Here is a 24,156-nt window from a genome sequence, read left to right on the forward strand (position 1 = left end):
TAAAAATGCTGTGCTTGCTCTGCCAACTCTGCTTCACAGAGTCGTGTCGAGTACATCTGAAAAGCTCCTATGAAAATAAGGGGCAATAGCTTTGATTTATTAATTTTTCCAGCTTCTGGAAATTTAGCAGAAATTGGATTGTTTTCCCTTTTCTAGTCAATTGAAGCGTATTAAGACATTGATTTATTAACTAAGTATGTACAAAGATCTTTACTCCTCACCCACGCTGCCTGAGCAGCTCATTTAATCTCTGCTTCTGTGCTTCCTCTCGCTCGCACGGGCACACACACACGGAGCTCCTGTGGGTCTCTACCTTCCACACTCCCTTCCCAGCCCACTGCTCTCACCCACATTTCCTCCCAATTAACAAACAGTTGCGTTAAAATTTATCTTTCAGTTTGAAGGACCTGGAAGTTCAGCAGGGAGGGGTGGTTAATCGCTGGAAAATCTCAGCTAGAATAAAACTCACAAATCTAGTTCTTGCAACACCCTGGGTAGGTGACAATGGCATGTCCTTGGGTTATGCAATAATGCCACATCACAATATTTTAATTATAGCATGTCCTTCAAAATGTTCCACCCCAGTGAGTCCTCCTGGTCAGAGAGATCCACATCACCAGAAGGAGCCTGCAATAATAATGGGGTGGGCATGACCAGCTGTTACGTACTTTGCTGAAGCAGTGTCCTAAAAAGAAATGTAATTACTGTCCCTGCTTGTAATAAAAGACATTTTGAAATTTCCTCTTTGATCAACTGGGCATCTTAAACAATTTGGACTACTTAAAACCCTAAAAAAACAACATGCACAGATCTGTATGCACATATCTCTGAGTGTGTATGAATACACATGTGCCTATGTGTGTATACACTTCTCCCCACGGACATTTGTGTTGATATATTTACACACACACACACAGTGTCCAACTACATTCCTGCCTTCTGAACCTGCCAAGAGGTTAAAGGCAAGGAAGGAGCAACAACCTGCTTTTAAAAATAGAAGGAAGAGAACTTGGAGCCATCAGCCTCAGGTTGGAAAGGGCGACAGGTTCGAAAGCCACGGGGAGGTTACTATTGACAAAAACAAACAGCTCAGACAACCTCAAGCTTAGCCAATATTGAATAACCTGCTTTCAGTAAAAATACAAATAAATAATCTACTGACGTTTCAAAACTAGAAAATCATAATGATATATAATCATCTGCATTTCTACAGCCATGTCTACAGGAAATAAAGTCTCAATCTAAAAAGAAAAGTTACATAAAAATTATCATCCTGCTATTGAAGATTTTTTCCCATTTTTAAGGATATCACAAGTTAAGCACTGAAACTTTAAGAAAAAGAACTATGTATTTTAATTTTTTTAATATTAAATTTTAACTCCAGCAGCACAATACACTGTACAGCTGGAAGCAACCTTATTTATATAGGGACAGTTTTAATTGGTTGGACCTATTTTAAACCATCAATGTCCTTTCTGGCTGTGTTTGTGGGATCAAATAGTTTTAATGGGTTTTAATTATGAAATATGTGCCTCTGCCAGATACTCCCATGTTTCACTTAGAGACTGAAGGAGAAATTATCCTTCTTGTCTGGCTTTAGAAATATTTTATTACTGGCATTTTTAAACCATGAGAAAAGAAGGGATTAAATACTAAAAGAGAGAAAGAGAACATTCACCTGGCTGGCACTGACCTAAGTTTAGGAAAGGGTAAACACCCTTTAAAATGAGCTGCTTGCTGTGCACCTCCCAAGTCAGAGCAGCAGGTTCTGGGAGCCATCAAAACAAATTAAATGGAAAGGAATAAGGAGCTGTTGGAATGCTCTCCTGCTGTCTCCACAGCAAAGGAGCTGCAAGGCTCGAAATTTCAAACATTAAAACTGCAACAACACATTTTATCTCGTTAAGAAACGATAGTTAATACTCTGTCCAACAGGAATAACTTGAATCAAAGTTAAATACCGAGTACAAAGTCAGAGGGGGGAGGACAGGACACACAGGAATTTTCATTATGAAGCAAAGGAAAGCTGGCAGAACGAGGAAATCTAATTACCATCCCTTTATTACAAGTGCTGCACCTGAATGCAGATTCGGACGTTATCATAAATGGCTCAGCTAAGAAAGAGATGCAGTTTTGACAACAATATCTTTTTTTTCAGGAATAATTAGTACAAGCACTTCCAAGAAGATACAAAGAATAACAGGTCCAAACTGACTCAACCAAGTCCATTGCAAACTTTCCATGTTAGTTATACATCATTAGTCAAAAATAAATGCAACAAGTTCACTTAAGGCAGAGAAAAAAAGCCCAGTTCCCTATCTGGACCTCTCCTCCTATGCCTCAATATTTCATTTATTTAATGTAAAAACATTTTTCTTAATCTTTCAAAGGAATTCTGAATTTTGTAATTTAAAATATTTTAAAATACTATATGACTTTTTTTTTTAATTTATTGAACTACCATTTCAACCAGGCTCCAGTGACAAGACTTTTAACATGCTGCTGCATTTTTGTTGTTGTTGTTATAGTATCAGTATCCAACTCAAACAACAAACAAAGCTTTGTTAAAACCTGAAAAACAAAAAGCTACTTCTCTAGACATTCCTTTTACTTTAATCTGAAGCACATTTAATAGTTTGTTAGTTTTAAGAAAAAGCTTGATTGTCTTTTCCACTTAAAGAGCAGTTTTGCATTTTTCAGGGTGCCTTCACAATTACTATTTTAACAAAATTAATATTCTATGACATCAGAAACAACATTTAATACAATTTGCTAGAATTACTGTACCTGATGAAACAAGCAGCAATTCTGTAGCTTTGCCTTCAGTTTTCATCATGTGTTGCCTGTCATTTTCTATTAAATAATCTCTGATTTAAGAAATGCAAAACATCTCTGCTTTTACTAAAATCTCACAGCACGTAATTACCAGCAATTCTTTTCATAAACTCAGGATTTTAATACTCCTAATTCAAACTTCTGTGTGAAAAGCTTTCTTTAGGGAAAAAAAAAAAAAAAAGGAGCTATCTCGTCACCCTTACAATTAATATTCCTGTAGTTTCGGGTAACACAATAGATACAGTAGGTGGTTTTGCAACAGTCATCATTTTGATAATGATGCTTGTAGTTCATGATGAAATCATCAGTTTTTAGATCTCTGCCATAACACATCCTATAAAATCATGAGAACTTGACTGCGAGAGTTTCTCACGCCTTCAGAATCAGTGAACATAATGGAACAAGCCGGTACAAGCCCTCCCGACTTATCTACCCAGCAAATCACTGGGCTGGATAAAGTATCCACAACCTCCGTTTTTCCAGAGAAAGGCAGATAGATCCTTCCCCCATAAATCAATTGCTGTCAGACACTTTTTTCCCCCCCGAGTTAACACACTTGGGTGTCCGTGTGAACCCCGTGCAGTCGGCAAGGAGCCGCACGCAGCAGGAGGACGGGGGAAGTGTTTATCAGGCAGAGGATTCCATTAGTCAGACACTGCAGTGCTCATTTCTCTTAATTGAATTAGGAAGAGGAAGAAAATCGGTGTGGTTTTATCCTTCGAGAGATTGGCCACTTTTGAGGTATCCACTGAGATTGGGCTGTTGGGAAACGCCACCCCAGCGAAGAGGGGCTGGTCAGTCCCAGAAAGAGCCCAGTCAGCCGCCCAAGTGCGACCCGTCCACCCCACCCTGTGTCACCAGAGCAGGAAATTCCCTCCCCGCTCTCCCCGACCGGCCCGACAGGCTCACCCCACATCCAGCACTGCCGGGACCTGCCCCTTCCCATCCCACCCACCTCCACTCCTCTCTCCTCAGCTCCGCCTGCATTTCTACTTTCATCTTCTCAATGAACGTTCCCTGGGTTTTCAAAGGGAACTCCCCCGAGCTGGCAGCAGGGGCAGGTGACAAGTGCTGCTGCTGCTGGAAATTAGGCCACTTGTGTGACTGTGTCTGGGTGCAGGAGGATGCCAAAGGTCAATGCCTGTCCAACTCAGGTCTGGCATCCAGCACTTCTGTTTGTTTTAAAACAAAACCCATCACAACTTATGCAGGACAAGGGGGAATGCAGTTAAGAGAATGCACTACTTTATATTTTGTTCCAGTGTTCCACCACAGCTAATTTCAAACTCTGTGTTACAGTTCCTGCACTACCAGTGGCAAAAGCGCTGTTTTCCAGCACCCTCTTCCCTGAGACACCACGGGAGCTTCTCCTCACCTGGGAAGAAGGATTCCAGAAACCTGAAAAACCGGAAACATCACGAGGCTACGACTGAGGAAGGCGAACCACAAGAAAAGTTTTTATAAAGAACCATTACATTTAATTGTTTAAAGCAGAAAAAAAAATGAGCCTCCTCAAAGAACGCAAACCCAAGAAGCCTCATTACATCCCAAGACCACCGGGAAAGCCATTCAAGTACAAGTGTTTCCAGTGCCCCTTCACTTGCAATGAGAAATCCCATCTCTTCAACCACATGAAGTACGGCCTCTGCAAAAACTCCATCACTTTGGTGTCGGAGCAGGATCGAGTCATCAAGTGTCCAAAGAGCAGTTCCCTGGAGCCCAAACAGATCAATCAGCTCGAACCTCCCGTCAAACCAACCTCCTCCAAATCTGTCACAAACGGACTGTCGAGCCTCGATTCAAAGCCTCAGTATCCTTTTGCAAAAGAAGATGCCAAGGAGAACGTTGAGTTACAAAACCAGGCAACAAACGCAGCGATTCAAGGACAGAAACCTGCGATGCCGAAGGAAATGAGCCCTGCCAGCTCCGCAGCAGACAGTGCCCTCGGCGTGCAGCCCCTGATGGAGGGCATGGTGAGGCCCTCGGCCTTCGTCCCCGTCGGAGAACACCGGGACAGCAAAGGCCCGGAGATCAGCGAAGCGTCTGAAATCCTGTCCCTCTCTAACAAAAGCTCCCCCTTCCACACCAAGTCTGCGTTTCATGCACCAGCTCACCCGTGGAAGGCGGGTTCCCCTTTCCTCCCAGAGTTTCCACACAAAGTCGCTCCCACAAAAGGCTTTGGTTCCATTTCACCTTACATGCAGCCGATGATTCCCGAGTACTCCCCCCACTTCTATGAGCACAGGTTGGCCATCTACACACCCTACCTGCTCCCAGGTAACTCGGAGTGTGAAAGCTCTGCCCTCTCTGTCTATGGAGCACAAGATCAAAGACACTTTCTTCCCCACCCTGGGCCACTTCCAAAACCCATAAATCCATCAGCATACGAACACTATCGATTGTTCCAACAATATCACTCCACTCCACCGATACCATATGGATTTTGTAGGCCAACAGATCCCCCATTTTACAGATTTTCACACGTAGCTGGTATAAACAGGGATCAAAACTCTCATCTGATGGAAGAAACTACCTTGCTGTACCCAGCTTCTTTAAGCCCTTCCCAACAGTACCCTCTAAGCTCACATAAAAAACAAGCAGATTATGAAAAAGAAATGACATTGTTGCACAGCAAAGGTAACCCCAAGGATGACCAAAATGAAAGAGAGAATGCCAAAATGAGCCCTCTCGCGGGCAGCGCAGCAACGGGCTCCCCTGGCAGACCCAGCCCCACCAACTTCACCCAGACAAGCCACACGTGTGAGGGCTTATTTGACCTCTCCAACAAGTCATCTTCCACATCCCTGGGCAAGTATGACCAACCAGAAGAAAACTTTACAGCCTTCAGACCCGTGAGAAAAAGCACTGACCAAGCGACTGCACTTCCAGGTGTGCAGACACAGCAGGAGAGAGGGGACTCACCCACCAGGTAAAGTAACAAAATCACTTTGCAAGTGCTTGTCAGGTTTACCAGGGGCACACAAAGATAGATGGGTACATGTCATGCAATGCCCCTTTAAATTAAATTAAATAGGGAGATAACATGTTCTACACTAACTGTGCACAGCACAGTGCAGCCCACAGCAGCTCACTCATTCTCTTTAAGGGTACCAGGCATTTCCAATGCAGTAACTATGTGTGTGTTTGTGTACTTCAGGGAATTACCTGTATTACAGTGATAAGTCTGGTGAAAGGGACTCGGGGAGTTGAAGGAGAAACAACAAAATTGTCAGACTTCTAGCCTAGAAGTCCAGATTTTTATCTCCTCCTGCCCCTCAGTCCCAGTTTAAAAGAGCAACTGATAGTGAATTCTCTTTTCTCCTCCTTTCTTTCAGCATTAACGTCACTGATGAAGACTCACACACACAGCCTGATGGTCAGAACAACGCAGGCTCACTGTCCAACGCGGAGGAAGACACGGGGATAGCTCCTCTCAATCTCTCCAAAAAGGCCGACACAAGCACAGGACCTATCCACGAGCACGTGTACAAAACCCCACCCAAACCAGACAGGCAGAGCTTTCTGGACCTGCAGGACGTGCCCCTGAACCTCTCGGTGAAGGATTCCTGCAACACAGCGAGCCTGAAAACGTCCTTCCACAGCCCGTCTCAGGACAACGGCACCGCCGCCCCCAGCACCGAGAGCGAGAGCTGCGGGGTGGAGGGAGGCAACCCCAAGAACCCCAGCAGCAGTGCCTGTGACAAATCCTTCCCGGGCCAGCGCGGCGAGGCCCAGGATCTGCGGCTCATGGAGAGCTGTGACGAGCAGAAGCAGACGGCGGCCGTGGCCCTGTGCCAGCTGGCCTCCTACAGCCCCGGCACGGCCCGGCTGGACAGCGACGGGCAGAGCCCCCAGGACAGCAAAGCTCCGGCCACGGAAGCCTCCTGTAATCCCTCTGATGCTCAGGAGACTCAGTGCAATCAGAAAGTGAAAGGGCAAAAAAGGACAAATCAAAAGGAATCCGCAAAGGCCCAGCAAGGCGCTAAGAGAGTCAGGCCCAATGACTGCAGCAGAGTCTTCACCTTGAGGAAGAGGACAAGAGTGTCCTAATCCTCCAAGAGTGTCCTAATCCTCCCCTTTCTGGTCACAGGAGCTGGTTACCAGCAACATCACGAAATTCCTGCAACATGCCTCTCATTGGACTTGGCCCTTGACAAGATGCATTCCATCTCTCCATTGTAAATAATGTTTATAATTTTATATTAATATTTTTAAGTAACTGAACTTTGCCTTGTATAAGCTCAGGTTTTGATGAGTGAATTTTTGCATTCATTACTAAAGCCAAAGTACATTAGATGAATCTTCAAGGGGTTTTTGCAATTGTATTGATGTAAAATAACTTTTACAACTTCTTTTCTTAAAAGATGTTTAAGCTCTAGAAAGAATATTGCTCAACAACACGCTGTCATAGTCTTTTTCCAGGCTTAACTTCATCTAGTAGAGGGGGTTTTTGTCTTTTTTCTTTGAAAACCTTTTCATGTCACTGTGCAGTAGTTTAAATAAGCTTAAGATTAAACCTGGCTATTCAGAATTTACTGTAAAAACTGCTCTGTGTATGAATGCACTTTGCCATTCTGCCATAAGACAGAACAGATCGAATTTAGCTACTCAGAGACAGATGCCAGTTTAACCAAACTGACCCAAAGCCTGTGTAAGTGAGCTCTCCTCACACTGACTAAGACCAAGATTCAAGTCAAACCAAAGAAAGCCTGCATGGGTTTAACAAATGCAGTTCATATTCAACTTTAAATGAATCACTATGAAAACAACACTGAAAATATGAAGAACTAAACAGTTTAGGTGCCTGCTTTGCTGAGGTTAGACAGACACTGGGCAGCCTTCAAACTCCAGGCCTAAAAGGTTATTTATATAATTTATTTCACCTGAGGCAAACTCTCCTGGTGAAGGTCCTGTTTCAGTATGTATCACTCACTGTCATTTTCTGTGTGCTTCTACAGACAGCCCAAACTAATTCCTGCTTCTACAACTGTGTATATAAACTGGCAGTTTTTCAAATAAATCTTGTGATCTGTATTTAAAATATATGGAAAGTCATTCATGAACACAAATGCATTCACTACACTACAACATGTATGTTGAAGAAAAAGCAGCCAGAAATTGCTAACTAAATTTTCAGTGGACAAGCAGAATTTTGGCATGAACACCCATTGACCCTAAAGGGGTTTCTTTCAGATGCAAATTCATTATGCACATAATTCATCTGTACAAGCTCAAAATTCCTTCTGCCTTAAAACTGCTGTCCAGCTTATCCAAACTGCTACAGAAGTTTTAAACTAAAATAAGGCTGCTCCCCTGTGTAAATCTGCACAGTGGCACTATCAGTGTAAGGATAAACCCAGTGTTATTCACATAAAACCATGGGTATACATTTCTCACTGATCATTATTCAGGTAAGATAAATCCTCCCCTGCCTGAGCATCACTAGCAGGTGTGAACCTACATAAGGAAGTGGAGCTGCATTCAACACAATGCAGAATTCCCAGATATTTTTCCCCTTGTGTTTCGTGCTGTGGTGCTTTGAGCCAACAGCTCAGCCAGAGCTTTGTAACCAGTTCAGCATTAAACAGTAAATTACAGGGGTTCAGCTTCTGAGCTAAGAAACAAACTGAGAATACACTGATCTGTAATTTCATCTTTCACGGAGAAAAGCTTTTCCCAGATTATCAGAAGGCAAGAATAGCAACCTGAGTGTGAGCAGAGGGAATGAGGTAACAGGAAAAGCTCAATTAACTCAAATGACAACAGCAAGCAGTAAGTCAGGGTGATGTACCAAGCTCTACATCAGTATGTGATTAAATAAGGAGAAAGGGCTGCTTTCCAGTCCAAGTTTAAAGCTTCAAGCTTAGGACAAACACTACCAAATCCCTAATTTCCAAACATGAAGTTACAGAGTCTAGTGTCACCACTGCTGCTTTTCACACTACATTAAGCTATTTGCCTCACTATTCTCTGGAAGTAGAAAATTTCATAGTTACCTTTATCCATAATTTTAAAAAAAATCTCATGTATCTCTTTTCTTGTTAATTTAAATTTAAGTGAACAAGGGAAACCTTCTTGGTGGTTTTTCCATACACTTCAAGGATTTGTTCTCCCCCAGCTCTATACAAATATTATCCATAAAAACAAGCTCCAGTGATGAACTCTACCTGATCTCCCCTCCTCAAATGAAATAAAAACCTCTGACATGAGGTTATCCAGGTTCTCTGACAGAGGTGTACAGTTTTGCTTTTGTCAGAGGCTTACCTTTGGAGGATTTTCCATTCATGATTCCCCAGCTTTAAGCTGGGAGGTTTTTAACTGTTTCACCTTTATCACGTAAGGGCAAAAGTAATTAAAAAGAGAAACCAACTCACTGCACAAACCTTCTCACGTGCAGCACTGGACATGAATTCTTTCCATGGAGACACAGTAATAAACTGTATTAAATGCCATATTTTACAGAGCTTCAGAATAGGAGAGATTTGGCAACCCAACTTACTACTACAAAACACCAGTTTTGAAACACTTTTGAAATTTAGTGTTCAACTTCTCCGTTCAACACAGGAGCACCAGAGGGGATCCAAAGAACCATCTGGAACAAGACACTGCTGTAAAAGCACCCAAGAGTGCTTTTGTCACTGCTACACTGTGCTTTTGTCATTCCCACTCTGTAAAACATTGACCAAAATCACACAGAACTCCTCTTTTTCACATTAGTATTTCTGTACTTCAACGTATGTTGAAAACTACAGAACACACAAACAATTCCTCTGCCCTGTTCTTTTTCTTTCCATCCTGCTATTTCAAAAACCCATTAAAAACATAAACAGTTAATGTATAAATTACACGAAACTGGCCTTTGAAATTTAACCAGAAACAAACAGCACAAGCTACTGGCTTTAAAGTGCAAGTTAGTCATCAATTATTTAATATATTCTATTTAAATAATGACACTGACACAATATAGAGACATTCAGAATTATTTTATACAACTGCACAAAGAAACATGGGAGGGAGGAAGAAAGAAAAAAAACCCCAAGAAGTTATTCCATTTTGGAAAGAAATATTTATTAAGTATAAAAAAGGCACACCCAAGCCAATGCTTTGACAGGAGTACTTAAATATCCCCATGGGTGGATGTTTTACTCCAGAATTCAATACTTCACTCATCGTTCAGCACACTCACATCAGCAAATTCCAGCCTATTGCCACACATTTGATCTCTAATAATATCAATTGTTATTTCATGAGCTCACATGAACTCCAACTCACCATCTGAAATTCGGGAAGGGAGCAGCAATCCTCTCCTGCCCAGCTCGGCCAGGGCCAGGCACCCCCCGTGCCACGCGTTGTCTGTCTCCTGGAAACTGGTGTTAGAACAAAATCTGGTTAAAACTGACCCTCCCTTTCAGAATTTCACTTCTCATGGGGAATCCCTAACACTTTAAAAGACCCCTCTCATCCAAACCAGCATGTGCTTATTGTATTATTGACCCTGCTGGACTTGTAAAATAGAAGAATGACAAGCTGAACGTGTTTTTCTTCTCATTTGTGCAACGTAAATACTGCTATAAATGTGACCAAATAAGCAAAAAACCCATTTATGGCTATAAATGTAACTCAGTACAAAAGAGTACAACACCTGAAACTCATCCAGAAAAGGAAAACAACTTCCTAGTTCACTGTAAAAGATGTAGATTTACAGAACATACCCAAAATAACCAATGAATTTAGTGCCAAACACAGTCCTTAACTTGCAAAATTGGTTCAAGTGACAGTTCCCAACAAACACATCACAGGACTTTCTGCACTGAGTAAACAGTGGTGTTTATCTACCTTTAAAAAGCATAAACCAGAGAAACTTGTAGTGAACACAGTAAAAAATACCCAAAATGGCAAACAATTTGTGGTGGGCTGGCAGATAACGAGTGGGAAGGGGAAAGGTTGAACACTACAGGGTTAAACATACACAAAGTCCATTTTGTATTAAACTAGGGTTAGCAATCTGAGAATAAAACATTGACCAGACAGACTAGGTCATATCAAAGCTTCATCTCTCCCAGAATCCCCTCTCTGACAAGGACCAAGAGCAGATGCTCAGCCAAAGATGCAGCACAAAGGACCATTCCCTTATTGCCTCCCCCTGGCTCTGGCAATCACCAGCAGACACTGCTCCAGCCAGAGGTTGCAGCCAGATGCCATATTTAATAAACTCTGAAGGGACTCTCTTCCATTAATTTGTATAATCCCTTTTTTTCAACTCCCTTTACACTTTTGGCTCCCATAACATCCCGTGGCAATGACTTCCACGGGTTAATTATAATTGCGTGAAAATGCACTTCCTGATGCCTCCCTGCTCTCACATCATGGGAGAGAGTGAAGTGTAAACAACCACTTGCTTTCCCCTTCCTTCACACTGATAATGGAGATACATAAAATCACATCCCTCTGCTTTTTCTTTCCACCTGTAAGCAGCTCCATCAATTAAACCACTTTTGACTGTTCAGTTTTGTTCTCTCTTCCTTTCCTAATATCCAACATTCCATTTGCCTTCTTTTCCCTGTCAGCTGCTGAGCACTTCAACACTTGGACAGGTCAGTGGCTTCCAGTTGTTTTACAGTGAGCAGCATTTGCCTCAAGAGCATCAGTTTGCATTCATTAGACATCACATTTTATACATAATTTACTGTCTCGTTACTTAACTTGGGCTTCTATAACATTTTCCTGTCCTCTTTAGCTCTCCCTACATTGAATCAACTTTAAATCATCAGCTGATTTCCTCACCTCCTCATTTCTCTTTTTTCCAGGATTCTTTATGGGTACACTGAACAGCACAGGGCTCACACAGACCCTGGCAGGACTGTGACGATCAACTCCTACACTGTGAAAAATGACCCCTTATTTCTTCACTGACTCTTGTCTATATATAACCTATCTGCACATAAGAAATCCTTTATTCTTATCCCAAGAGATATAACCAAGTGCCTCTGACGAGCAACTGATTTATTCTTATTTTGGACACATTTAGCCAGAGAACCCAGCAGAGATTCCCTCTGTCCTTGCCTACGTTTGTTCCCAGGTGTTTCTGAAGAAAGCAGGTCACTCAATTACTAGTTGAGTTACTCATCCCTATGACTTGAAAAACAAGGAAAGAAAACACTCTGGGTGCAGGTCTTTGAAGCTCCAGGGATAATTGAGATCAGCAGCACCTCTTAAATTAATCACAGTACCACAGTGGAAGGATCATCTAAGTGGATACTTTCCTTGCAAGTTTTTAAGACTTTATACCTTCTTTCTTTTTAACGTGTCATCCTTTGAGCTGGTATTTTTAATTTGTACTCTCAACAAATGTGTGAGGACTTCTTAAAACTGAGTACATCTGAGTGGCAAACTGAACATGACCAGTATTTCCTGTCAATAAAGAAATTCTTTTTGTTACTGGCTTACTCTAAACCACTAGTTTAGATTTTCAGGTACTCAGTGGAGACCCGATGAGCAATCTGATATTTAAAAAAGGCACATGAGACTTGTTTAGTAACTTAGTCCTTTACATGCCCTGACATCCAACACTGAAGTGCTCCAAAAGAACATCCTCATAGTTCTTTGTGACCCAGCTGGAGATTAAACTGGCCCCAAAGCCCCTCTGACACAGCCACAGCACAAGCCTTAGCAAGAGGGTAAGAACCAGCATATTGCAACACTCTCAAAAACACTTCCCAACTCTGGCAGATCATGGGCAAGCTCACAGACAAAAAGCACACTTTTTATTCAGGCAAGTACTTTCAGTATCCACAAGGTCCCGTGGCAAGAAGTTTTCACACTTGAACTCTGTGCTGCATCACTAACCACGCCTTGTTTTTATTCCAAACCTGCCACCTGATGCTTGAGTTTGCTTCTAGTAATATAAGATGTAGAGGGCAACCATTTCCACACCATTCCCCAGTTCATAAACCTCTATTATACCCCATTTATTCCTCATTCTCCCTGTGTGTTTCAGCCTCCCCTCACACAAAGATGGCTTGTTACCTCTGGTGATCCTCACAACCCTTCTGAACATCATTTCCAGTGTCACTGCATTTCTGAGCATGGACACTACACTCAAGACATGAGCCTTGAGTACACCAGGAACTTCTAAAGCAGCAAGTTAATGAGCACTTTTTTATTCTTCCTAAGTTCAACTTCAGGCCTTCCACCTTACCTTCGAATGGGGTCAAGAGGAAGGATTAGGAATAATTTCTTTATTGAATACCCTTAGCCCATCTTTAGACCTGTCTCCCTAACTCTTGTACCCCACATTTCAGGTGCATGTAAAGTCTGCAATAAGATTTTTACCTGAAACAGTCCAACAGAGACCCGATCACATCATCTGCTAATTCTTTTGGAAGTCTTCCAGTTATTCTACCAATTCTACAGAAGTTAAAAGAAAGAGAAAGAGAAGTATACAGTGACTCATTAGAACTGCAGTCAGCTAGTAAGTCATAAAAAAATTAGTATTTCTATATTGTTTACTTTAGTTGATCAGAGTAACCACAACAGACCTACCCTTTGGCTGCAGACCACCTGACGATGGTGTCTTTGTCCTTCAGCCCAACCAACAGTTGCTCTGCAAATAGTTTTATTTAAAAAAAAAACAAATTAGTCTTATTAAACACCAGAAAGATTTCTTAAAATGTTCAAAATTCGTCTCCCTCTTAAAAAAACTGCCTCTTTAATAAAAATCTTTGTACCTAGATTTCTTCCATTAGTCACCCTTGTACAACTCAAAAATCAAAGAAAAATGTCTAAATTGTTTTCAAAAAGAGAAAATCAGATTTGAAATTTTAAGTCGTGTAAAAGATTCAAAATGGAGGTCATGGAGCTTTTTGCAGAGGTTCATTAGATTATTCAGTCATAAAAGTCTTCTGATGCAATTCTGGCCTATTTATTTACAGAATATTCACCAGCCAGCAAGCAGAGGACCTGCTGTACAGCTGCACACTATTAAAAATGCTGTTCCTTTCATACTACCACGGTCTAAAAATTAAACCATAACTCTTCAGCTTTCATGTGACATAATTTTTTGGTGTGTATTTCATTACAAACTTTAATTCAGCCTTCCATTTCTGAAAGGTTCAAGGTACCTCTTTCACATTACTGGATAAAACTGGTAAAACACATTTCAGTATCTCCATGCCCCAACCCCACAAGAAGTGCTCCAGTGTTGACTTTCTGCTTCAGATGCTGAAATCCAAATAATCTGACAAAACATAAACTATTTTATTATTAAAATAATCAGTTGCACAGACTGAAATTTTAGAGTCTTTCCAATAGCTCACGTTTAGCACAGACACACACGTGACTTTCTTAGCCCTAAGTGGGTTGTTTTCCAACATACATTTAATTTGCGGCACTACAACAATTTCTCTCCAGCTTTAACACACCTACAACGTTTTCAATCTCTGCTGGGATGTCATATTCCTCATCATCATCAGCTTCAGCAGCAGCTTCTCTCTTTTGGTTCAGCACAACAGCACCCTGAGCTTGCAGGTTGGCAGCCAGAGAGCGACAGCCACGCTGGTACCTGCACAACAAACACACATTGCACTGATTTTTCTGATTTATTTTCCAACTGAAACAGGGACATGCTGACACAAAGCCTGTCTGTCACATTCCTACACCTCCCAGGCTACAGCTCTCCACTTATTTAGTGGTTGCTTTAAAGGAAAGGGAGAAGTATCCCACTCTCTCCTTCCTCCTGACCCAGTTGTCTATTTTCCAAGGTGAGAAGAGCCAGACTATTCAAATGGTTCCTTTTCATTATCCCTCCCTTTCCTGTTTCAGTATAACCTATTTTCCACTGCTGACAATAAAGAGAGGCAAAATTCCCATGCCCTGAAAGACTCTCTGAAACCTAAAAAAAAAAAATAAATAAATAAATTAATAAAATCAGCTTATTAAAAATTGTTTTTTAAATGTTAAAGCCAGCTTAGTACTTTCTGACCGAGCTGTACTCGGATATTTAGCCCCTGGTGTAGATGAGTTCTTACAAAAGATAGACTTTACATGCTAAAATGACTTTTGCCATCGGGCAAGGTACATTCTCCACCTAAAAAGAATTTTCTATGCCTAAGGATGTTCTCAAAAGCTGGTAAAATAAATACAATAAAAATAGTCACCAAGGAAGCCTGCAATTTTAAAATATCAGTGCGAGAAATCTCAAAAAGAGTTTGCCCTCTGGCAGTACATAAAACCAGACACCAAAACCTGACTAATATGCAAAACCAGAGTGGGATTGCAAACCACTTTTCCCCTGTGAACCTTCTATCGAATCAGGGTAGTACCAGGTAATGGAAAAAGTTATGTTCACTCTTACAAAATTGTACTAAATCAGGAACAAAGGTCGGTCTCTTCCCATATTTCATGAGTTCTGCGTTATATGGGAACAGGCTTCTGCCTGTGCAACGTGCAAAGCCAGATTTGGCTAATCCCAGCCCCAGTTCATGTTCCAAAATTGCACAAAATTACAGGAAACTACAGCAGAAGAAATCTACTTTTTCCAAATAGTACAGATGAACAATATGTTCGTTCCCAAATAACACAGGGATTTCTTTTTCTTTTATGGAAACTTAGGAGGGCAGAAGACAAATACACAAATTTAGGTATTTCTAAGTTTTTTGTCCTTTTGCAATTTATTTTTTTTTCAACTATTCCAGCTTTAAACTGACCTCCATTTTGCCACCTTTGGCTTCACAAATGTCAGCCCCAGTCTCTGAACCAGTTTCATGCCCAGCTTGCGCAGGACCATCTGGTTGCTCTCTGACAACTTGCACTTGTCCAGACACTCGAGCACAGTAACAGCTGGAAAACAAAACAAACTGCTTGTCAAAAAAATCCTGCTATGAAAATCTTAAAAGTTTTGAATGTCCCTTAGAAGATTCAAATTTTTAAAAAGTGCTACTGAAATGCAAATGCCTTATTACCTACTTTGTAGTAGCTCTGACACTGGTCAAATAGTGGCAATACCCTTCACTGCCCAAGCAGGAAGGATGGTTTTGAGGACTCATTTTGACTATGAAAATGATTATCTACATTCCCAAAGTGCTTATGCCTCTAATTCTCACTGGAAGCAACATGTTCAAGTGTATTGCAGGGTCTGAGAATTTTCAGTAATCTAAGAGAACCAAGATCCAGAAAATATTCATTTACTCAGAAAACTCATCAATTCCTGCACACCCTTTCCTTGTTCAGTATTTTCAGGCAGCACCAACCTAAATCCTCTGGCACAGAGATTTTTACGAGGATGGATGTCCATAAACATTTAGGCATGAGAAACACTGTGTATGTGTAAACAGTTGGCCACAAAACCTCTCATCTGGGCACATCAAAGGGAACAAAGTTATTTGTCCAGCGAAGTAAAAAAACACAGGGAAAGGAGAATCTTGGGCTAATGAATATAAGGCTCCAGGTTTCCAAATTTTCACAGGGAACCCGTGCCTGTTACAAATAAAAAAGACCTTTTGTAATTTTATCAGGCTGAAAATAATTCTTGATTGAAGGTTGACCATGAGCTAATAGAGACTAATGACCTGGGCTATGAAGGACCATCATTCTTCCAAACAACACTGCACACAAGGAATCACCCTGGCAGAATGCTCTGCAACCTCTTCCTCCACTATCAGGGTTTTCAAAATACAGAGATCAAAGAAAACCCAATTATTTCAAAGTCTGAGAAGTTGTAGGACACGACTTACAAACCTCCTCAGTCTTTGAAAAGGCAGGGGATGGATCCTGACCTACTAAAATACTAATAAATGATCCATGCAGACAAGGTGAAGCCAGTGATGATGACCATTGCTTGGACACTTTCCAGCAACCTGGATTTTTTGCAGTTATAAAAGCTTGAGAGACTGATGGTTTAGGAGGAAGAGGCTGCAGAAACATCAATATTCACAGAGAGAAAAAATTAAGAATATACAAATATAAGCCTCTTCCAAGTCCTCTCAGCTCTCGAATCACTGTAATATCTACAGATCCAGGTAATGGCTTCAGGACTAGTGTTTGTTTTCAAACCAAGTTCTATGTCACAAATTACTTCAAACAGGACCTTTCTTTGACATTTGCCTACTTCTTTTCTCCTATTTCATCCTCAGATTTGTTATAACTAAAAATCTGAGGTATTTTTTGTGTCTCACAATTTTTTATCCTGAACAGTTTCCATCTGAATATCTGCTTCTCAGTTGTGAGATTTTAGATTTTCTAAGGTAAATTTAGTCACTGGCACACCCCTGATTTTTCCCTTATTATGGGACTCATAACTACTCAATATTCTTTCTGTGCCATGGGCCAAAGAATCTGCTTTTACCAGTAGGGTTCATTCTGTGGGCTCAATATGCTCTTTCCATACCCGTTAAGACTGTTGTGTTGTACAGTTGCATAGTTCAAATTATGTAATTTTGTGTCATACCATATTTTATCCAGCCTGTTTATTATTCTGCTTCTCTGACAGCTTCTCCAGTGCTGTCTGCCAGTTCTGTGGGATGACATTCCCAGTATTTGCTGTTTGTTCCTGACCAGTCACACAGCACCTGTGTGGTTCCATGTTATTTGTCTTCACTATCTTATCTCCATCTTTACCCATCTCTCAGGCATTTTCTAAGGAATTATCTGCCTCTCAGACTTAGGAACTGGAAAAATTAAACTGTTTCCAGCACTAAACTTAAAAATCTTCTTCTCGGGGCCAAAATAATTAATTGCATTAGTGAAATTCTTGGGGCCAAAATAATTGCATGAGTGAAATCAAGCACTCTGAAGACAGAGTTTACATCACTGCTTGGTTCCTGAGAACAGCACAAACCCCTTTTCTGTTACTTGGATGAGCTCCACAAAACTGATGAGGTCTTTTGTAGTGTTTTGGAATTAGCCACCATCTTTCCCTGCCTATCAATAAAACCCAAGATCATTACAGTCAGTTCTGACCATACTCCAGGATTCACCACGAGATGAACATAAATCCAACAAGCACCTACACTGTTCAGAACCCTCTGTGCTCTCTTTATGGTACCTGTCTATCCCTCATTACATCCAGTACAATCTCTTTTCACCAAAACCTTTTTTTTATTCCAGCAGTATCCTGACATAACTCCAGCTGGGTCCTGTACACAACCAGTTCTTGGGTTTTCTGAAACCCTGTGCTTAAGTTTAAACTTGAAGAGTCTGCAAAATTTTCAATATTTACAAAACTAGTTAATGGTCTAATGAATTTTTAAAAATATTTTCCACATCTTACAGGTTGTATGTTCCATGTTCAGCTCCTGTATTACAGCAGTGGCCAATGTGATCACCTGCCAAATCCTCGGACGTGCTGTTCCAACACAACATTCCCTGGTGGCATCTGCTCCTCCCTCACAGTCATCTCTACTTTTGCTCCCCTTGTTTTCCCTGCTTTATCACTTGATTTCACTCCTTACAGCACCACTTATGACCAGGTTAATCTTCCTTTCCCTTTTTGATTGCAATGGTTTTAAAAACTGAAATCAAGATATCACAAACTTACCATATGGCAAGCAATCCTCTCTCTTGCCATGTTTGAACAGCTGTGCCTGCAAGTGAAATAGGGAAAAGAGACATGAGAATACAGAGATTCTACAACATGATTTACCAAGTATTTAGTTTTAAAATACTTTTTATTGTTCATGCAATAATCTGTGGTGTTTGCTGATTTAAATTGCATAAAAGGAAAAGAGTCTCAGGGTGCAGTTACAGTTCTTGGTAACTGCTCAGGGGGCTGAGCTGGCCAAAAAACACTCAAGAGAGAATTAAAAATAACAAGGAAATAGAAAAAAAAAAGAGAGAAAAATAAAAGTAACCAGTTTTGGGCCAGCTCAGGTCCCTGTGACAGGAGTCACAGCTTGTGAGAGCCTAAACCACCTACAGACACCTGGGAGGGCAAACCTCTGCAAATACACCTCCAACAGTCCAACTTAACTCCTGTGCTGAGGGATTTGTGCAGCAAAGAGCACCAAGTTTCCAAAACCATCTTCTCTACAATTAAATACCCTGGTTAGATCAAGCCCCAGAGAGACAAAGGGACTGCAAGCACCTGAGAGAGCACCTGACACATTAAAGGACACATTAAACGCTCCCTCTGCTCTCCCAACGCGCATCAAAACTCCCGGGCTCAGGCACTTGTTTGCCCTTGCTCTGGCATTCACCAGAAGGAAAATCTTCCTCAGTAAACATGCCTGGGAGTTAAACAAGAACAGACTTCCCCTAAAAGTCCACAGTTTCTCACACATACCAAACACACACACACACCTCCCGCGCTGCAGGCGGGGCTGGGAGCAACCAGGGCAAGAAAAACACCCCGGGGCTGTGTGCCCATCCTGGCTTGGTTTGGTACCAAATTGCACTTCAGGATCCCAAATTAGCACTGCTGATCAGCTCCACTACAAGCTATATGTGGGAATTTGGTATTATATATGGAAGTATTTAAGATTTTAATGCAGGCAACGGTGAGGGAATCCCTTAAAAATGACATTTACAAAGCAGCAACGCTACAGAAGGACTTCAGGCCCAGAAGAACAGCCAATAAATACCAACACAAATGTATAAATGTGGCACAGCTTTTAGCAATATACCATGTCAGTGTTAAAGAAAATACAAATATTTCTCACTGGCATACAACAAAACTCTGCTTTGTGCTAAAAAGCCTAAAGAAAAGCTGTCAGAAAACCTCCAAACCTTTGGTACAACAAATCTGGAGCGCCTCTGAAATTTCTCTACCTCCTTGTTGAAACATGCAGAAGCTCATTTCTTCATCACTTTGTTCCTGTGTTCTGCTTTAAAACCCATCATTGTTTTCTCCACATGCTCTGCCAGGAATGCTGGAGACACAGCAGCATCCCTGCATTCTCACAATTCCTTCTCCTCGCTGGCCAACAGCCCAATGAACAGCAAATACAGTTTTTAAGGCACACACACACAGGCTGCCTCCAAATGTTTAGTATTATATTCAAGTATTTTCAAACAAAGCACAGTGTAATTCCTCAAGCAGTGACAATGCAAAGAAACAGGTTTTTAACAGATCCTTGGGAATGCTCCTGCACAAAGGCCTTTGGATGTCTGCTCCCACTGTGCTCAGCACCCGGCCAAGGCACCCTGCAAAGGTGGAACATCCTCAAGACACCAACATGTTTTCAGGCTTCCACAGTTCCTAAATTCTGGCACCTTCCTACGAATTTCTCCATGAGTTTTCACAGGACTGACTCCCCAGGAAAAACAGAACTGAAGGTACCACCTCTGAGCGAGATGTGGGAAGGAATCAACCAACACAAGAGCAGGAAATGAGAAAACTCTTCAAATACTGCACAGGAATTTTTTTTAAATGCTTTAATAAAAAAAAGTAAGAAAACAGCCTCACACACCTATGAGTGAATTTAGCACAGTGACCTGGGCAGATTCCATGTCACAGCCATTTCTATTATTTTCTGAACAAAGCAGCCAGAACACACATTGTTTCCCCACAGCAGTTTCATTAAAACCTAAATTTCAAACTATTTGCAACACAGAACACCTACTTCCAAACAAAACTACAATTTGTAATATCCTTCCAGATGTTAAAATCATCATAGCAACAACTCTATATCAACTGAGATGTGGATTAAGGGACTTTAGTCTATCAATACACATTTTTAGGGGAAGTAAAAATTACCCAAAGGACACCGTAGCTGCTGTGTTTGAATTAAAAACTAAACTTTTAAAAAATGGGACTTAATATTTACATGGTTGTTGATCAGTAAAATACATTACCCACTGGTTTTGGAATAAACAAAGCTGAAAATGTAAAATGTCTGACAGGGAAGAAGGTTCTGTTTGCACCCATGGAGGTGCTCTGTGGGTCAAATGAAGCCTTGGAGCAGGTTACTGGTGTTTCTGCCAGTGAAGCATTGGGTATTTCTCTGTGTCAGAGAAGTTTAAGAGCCATTTTTAAAACATATTTTACAGAACTAAATATGTAACAGCCCAACTATAGGGAACTACTTTTCAGATATTCAACACAGCAGGAAATCCAGTGTCTGGGTTTGGGTTTTTTTCTGAGTGCAGAAAAGACAAGAAAAGAAGATTTCATTATTTCTTTATGAGTCAAAGCATGCAGAAGTCCAAATTTCTCAAACTTTTGAGTGTAGCAGATAGATTTTCCAGAGGAAATAAGAGAGCACTTTGGGAAAAGAGAAAAAAAAAAGTGTGTATTTTCTTCCAGCACATGTTACATGCCACAGTCAGGCATGTACAATACAGTTACTGCCTCAGAAAAATCCTGCAAGCCTGGAGCTCACAGGGGTTGTACTAACAAGAGAAGTTCAAGATGCATGAATGGAAAACATAAAAAAAATATAGGAAATACAGGAAAAATATAGGGAAAAGGCCGAATCAGCATTGCAGTATCCAGCTTAAACTTCCTGCCTTGAAGGAAGAAAAATATCCAAGGCACACCATTTCCAAAAATCTGATACAAACAAAGCAATTAATAAGCTTGGTTTGCCACCTGCACAGGCACTCTGGTGTCAGCAGCTGCCAGTGCTGAAAGCCAGGAGCCTGCCTGTCGGAGCATCCCGGCAGCCGGAGTTACGCCACGGGCTCCTCACCTAATGAGGACACAAAGCACACAACTCACCCAACCTGCTCAACTGTTGAGAAGTATGTGACTCCCTCTCTTATAAATAATTAAGCCACCTACAAATTAGAGAAAATCAGTGGTGTGCAAGCAATGACGACTGTCAGGTCTGGCTCTGCTTTAGAAACAGCGCCGGGCAAGGCAAACACAGCCCAGTTTCTCAGTAATCCCAGCAGAGACACCACACCTGCCAATTGTCTGCCTAACCCACTTTGGGCCCGACCTGCAGGAGGTCTATCAGTCGGGATCATCTCCAGGACTTGTTCCCCAAGCTACACAAATCACCACGAGGGGTGGCCTGGCTGCTGGGGAGTGAGTGGATCTTCCTGCCGAGCAGGAGCCACAAGTCTGGATCTCCCCTCTGGTTGTAACCAAGTGGAGGACTGGGAGGATAATTCCAGCCTCGCTGGGAAGAGCAGGAAATGATGCCTTGCACTGCTCTGGAGCACCCCCTGGTAGCCACACAACACCCAGGGAATGCCATCAGCCATCCCTGCCTCCTGGCTGGGTGCAAGGAGAGAGGACATGCTGTCAGAACCTCAGTTCACTTAGAATGCATTAAATATTCCCTACCTCCATGTGCAGCTAATGGTTAAATGGGTTAGTTAAAGCCCTTGTTCTCACTCTGTCTCCAGCACAAGCAGCACTCCTGCTGTGGGACACACGTGTTTGGGTGCTGAGCATCACCACAACACATCCACGTCAGACACCAACACAGCCCAGGGACCCAAAGGATGGCACCTTCCATGTGACCTCAGTTATTTATCAGCTGAATGTCTGAGAAGTTTAGACCAAACATGGAGAGCTGACAGAGTATCCCCTTTCCATCTTAAGATGACCCAAAACCACAGATTTTAAATATTTGGAAGGGAAATAAAATTTAGCAGCTTGAGACAGTAACACATTCTGACAGGAAAATGAAACAGCTTTATGACAGGAAAAAGAAACAGTTTTATGTCAACAGAACTGCTGGACCTTGAACAAACCACAAAACTCCTGCTGAGAAGGAAAAACCTGAGCAGTGTCAGACAAGGCCACATTAGAACAAATACTCAGCGACACTCAGGACAGAAATGACATTATCAGGAAGGAGTCAGTGCCTTTGGTACCTGCAGATATAAGAACTTTGGTTTCTCTCACCAACACTGCTTTTTCTACACCTTTATCACCAAACCACTAAGCAACAACCCCTTTTTAAAAAAAGTAATGCCAACAGACAATCCTAACACGGCCAATTCTTTGAGAATGCCAAAAATACAGAGACTTGGGAAACATTCTATTTGGAAATATTCTATTTTTGTGCCTCTGGGTCTGAAAGAATGGAGTTAGAGAGTTCTTTCTTCCCTGGAGCCAAATTTACATAAGCATGTAGCTATTGCTAAATAACCTTTGCATTAGAGACAGCTCAGGGAAATGCCTCGTTCTTAAGACTCGAGTTTCATCAGATCACTGTGTAGGGCGTTTTATTTTTTTTAATTATTACTCACACTTGTATACTGAATCACTTATAAAACAAATAAGGTTTAATAAGTTTCAATGCCCAAGGCTACCTCAACGTGATGACATCTCTGTCACGCAAGAACTGGGAGTGCTGCGCCCTGCAGCGATAACTAAAAAGCTGTTTGATATAATGGCAGGTTTAAAAGCAAACCTCCAGACCAAGAGAATTTAAAATGCAGATTCTTGAAACAGGGGAGAAGTTTCCTTCGAGTAAACAGATGTTATAAAAAAAAAAAAGTAGAGATTTTTTAATAATCTGGGATTATTAAATGCACGAAGAATCTGGGATTTAATTCCGAATTGCCAGGTTAGTTGCCACAAAAAGAGTTTGAAAAGCTGAATGTGAAACAGTGTCACTCTGCTGGTGCCCCCCCGTTGGGAAATGGCCTGTTACTGACGACAGGTGGAAGGGAGAAGAAGAAAAGAAGGCGGCCCCAGTGGAATTACAACGTGTAATGCCGGGTGCGTGTTCCGACAGGAGCCGCGGAACAGCCGGCCTCGTTCTGCACAGAACGCTGAGTGAGATGAAACAGCACACACCTGATCGGCGGGCTCGGGGCCACGAGGAGGCAGATCAAAGTGCACCACGGCCAACACTCCTGCGTCCCTGACTTGCAGTTTCACTTCATTGAAATGCAGCAGTTTCGTGTCTTTTCCGAGCGGTTTTTCCGCGCCGAGCTCGCTCCGAGGCGTTGGCTGAGCGCAGACCATGAGCAGCACCAGATCAAAACCTGACCAAAAACCCCCCCCAGTTTGGGGCAGCCCCCTTCTGCTCTGAGGGGAAGACTTTTCATCCCCACTCTGCTGGGTTACATCATTCCCGAAACCTGTCACATTCCCGAAACCCGCCTCGCTGCACTGACCAGAAACTGGAAAAGGGTCTTTTTTTTTCTCCTGCTTGTTCAGAGACAAATGCCCAGGCAGCTCAGCTTGGCTCATAAAGTAAAAAATTCCTGGAGGAATCCAAGGGCAAAGAATTTTGAAGCTTATTGACACAAGTTTTAGCTGTCCCTCATGAGGATGTGTAAAACTTTACACACTCAGTGATCACTTGTTATGTTAAAGTGTATTGTGTTTATTTATAGAATAAATATGTGCTTATCTATGGAATAAATATGTGCTTATTTACAGAATAAATATGTGCTTATTTAGAGAATAAATATAATATA

General features: G+C 41.7%; 2 protein-coding genes across 3 annotated transcripts in view; one reads left to right on the plus strand and one right to left on the minus strand.

Moving 5' to 3' along the window:
* The window catches only part of TBCD (tubulin folding cofactor D), a 116,217-nt gene that overhangs the window by 79,354 nt on the left and 12,707 nt on the right, over positions 1-24,156 (minus strand). For both annotated transcript variants that reach the window (XM_029960016.1, XM_029960015.1), the window contains exons 8-13: positions 18,368-18,413; positions 15,540-15,672; positions 14,256-14,395; positions 13,378-13,438; positions 13,168-13,242; positions 10,108-10,202 (exon numbers count right to left, since the gene is read on the minus strand). In XM_029960016.1, the coding sequence (XP_029815876.1) occupies positions 10,108-10,202; positions 13,168-13,242; positions 13,378-13,438; positions 14,256-14,395; positions 15,540-15,672; positions 18,368-18,413 (550 nt within the window). The remainder of the gene's footprint in view (positions 1-10,107; positions 10,203-13,167; positions 13,243-13,377; positions 13,439-14,255; positions 14,396-15,539; positions 15,673-18,367; positions 18,414-24,156) is intronic.
* Positions 4,235-6,885, plus strand: ZNF750 (zinc finger protein 750). The gene is made up of 2 exons (XM_008922128.3): positions 4,235-5,764; positions 6,171-6,885. Exons 1-2 carry the CDS (start codon positions 4,338-4,340, stop codon positions 6,883-6,885), a joined length of 2,142 nt encoding a protein of 713 aa, XP_008920376.2. The 5' UTR covers positions 4,235-4,337.

This window comes from Manacus vitellinus, unplaced genomic scaffold (assembly GCF_001715985.3).
Source record: "Manacus vitellinus isolate BGI_N305 unplaced genomic scaffold, ASM171598v3 scaffold_24_pilon, whole genome shotgun sequence".
Lineage (NCBI taxonomy): Eukaryota > Metazoa > Chordata > Aves > Passeriformes > Pipridae > Manacus > Manacus vitellinus.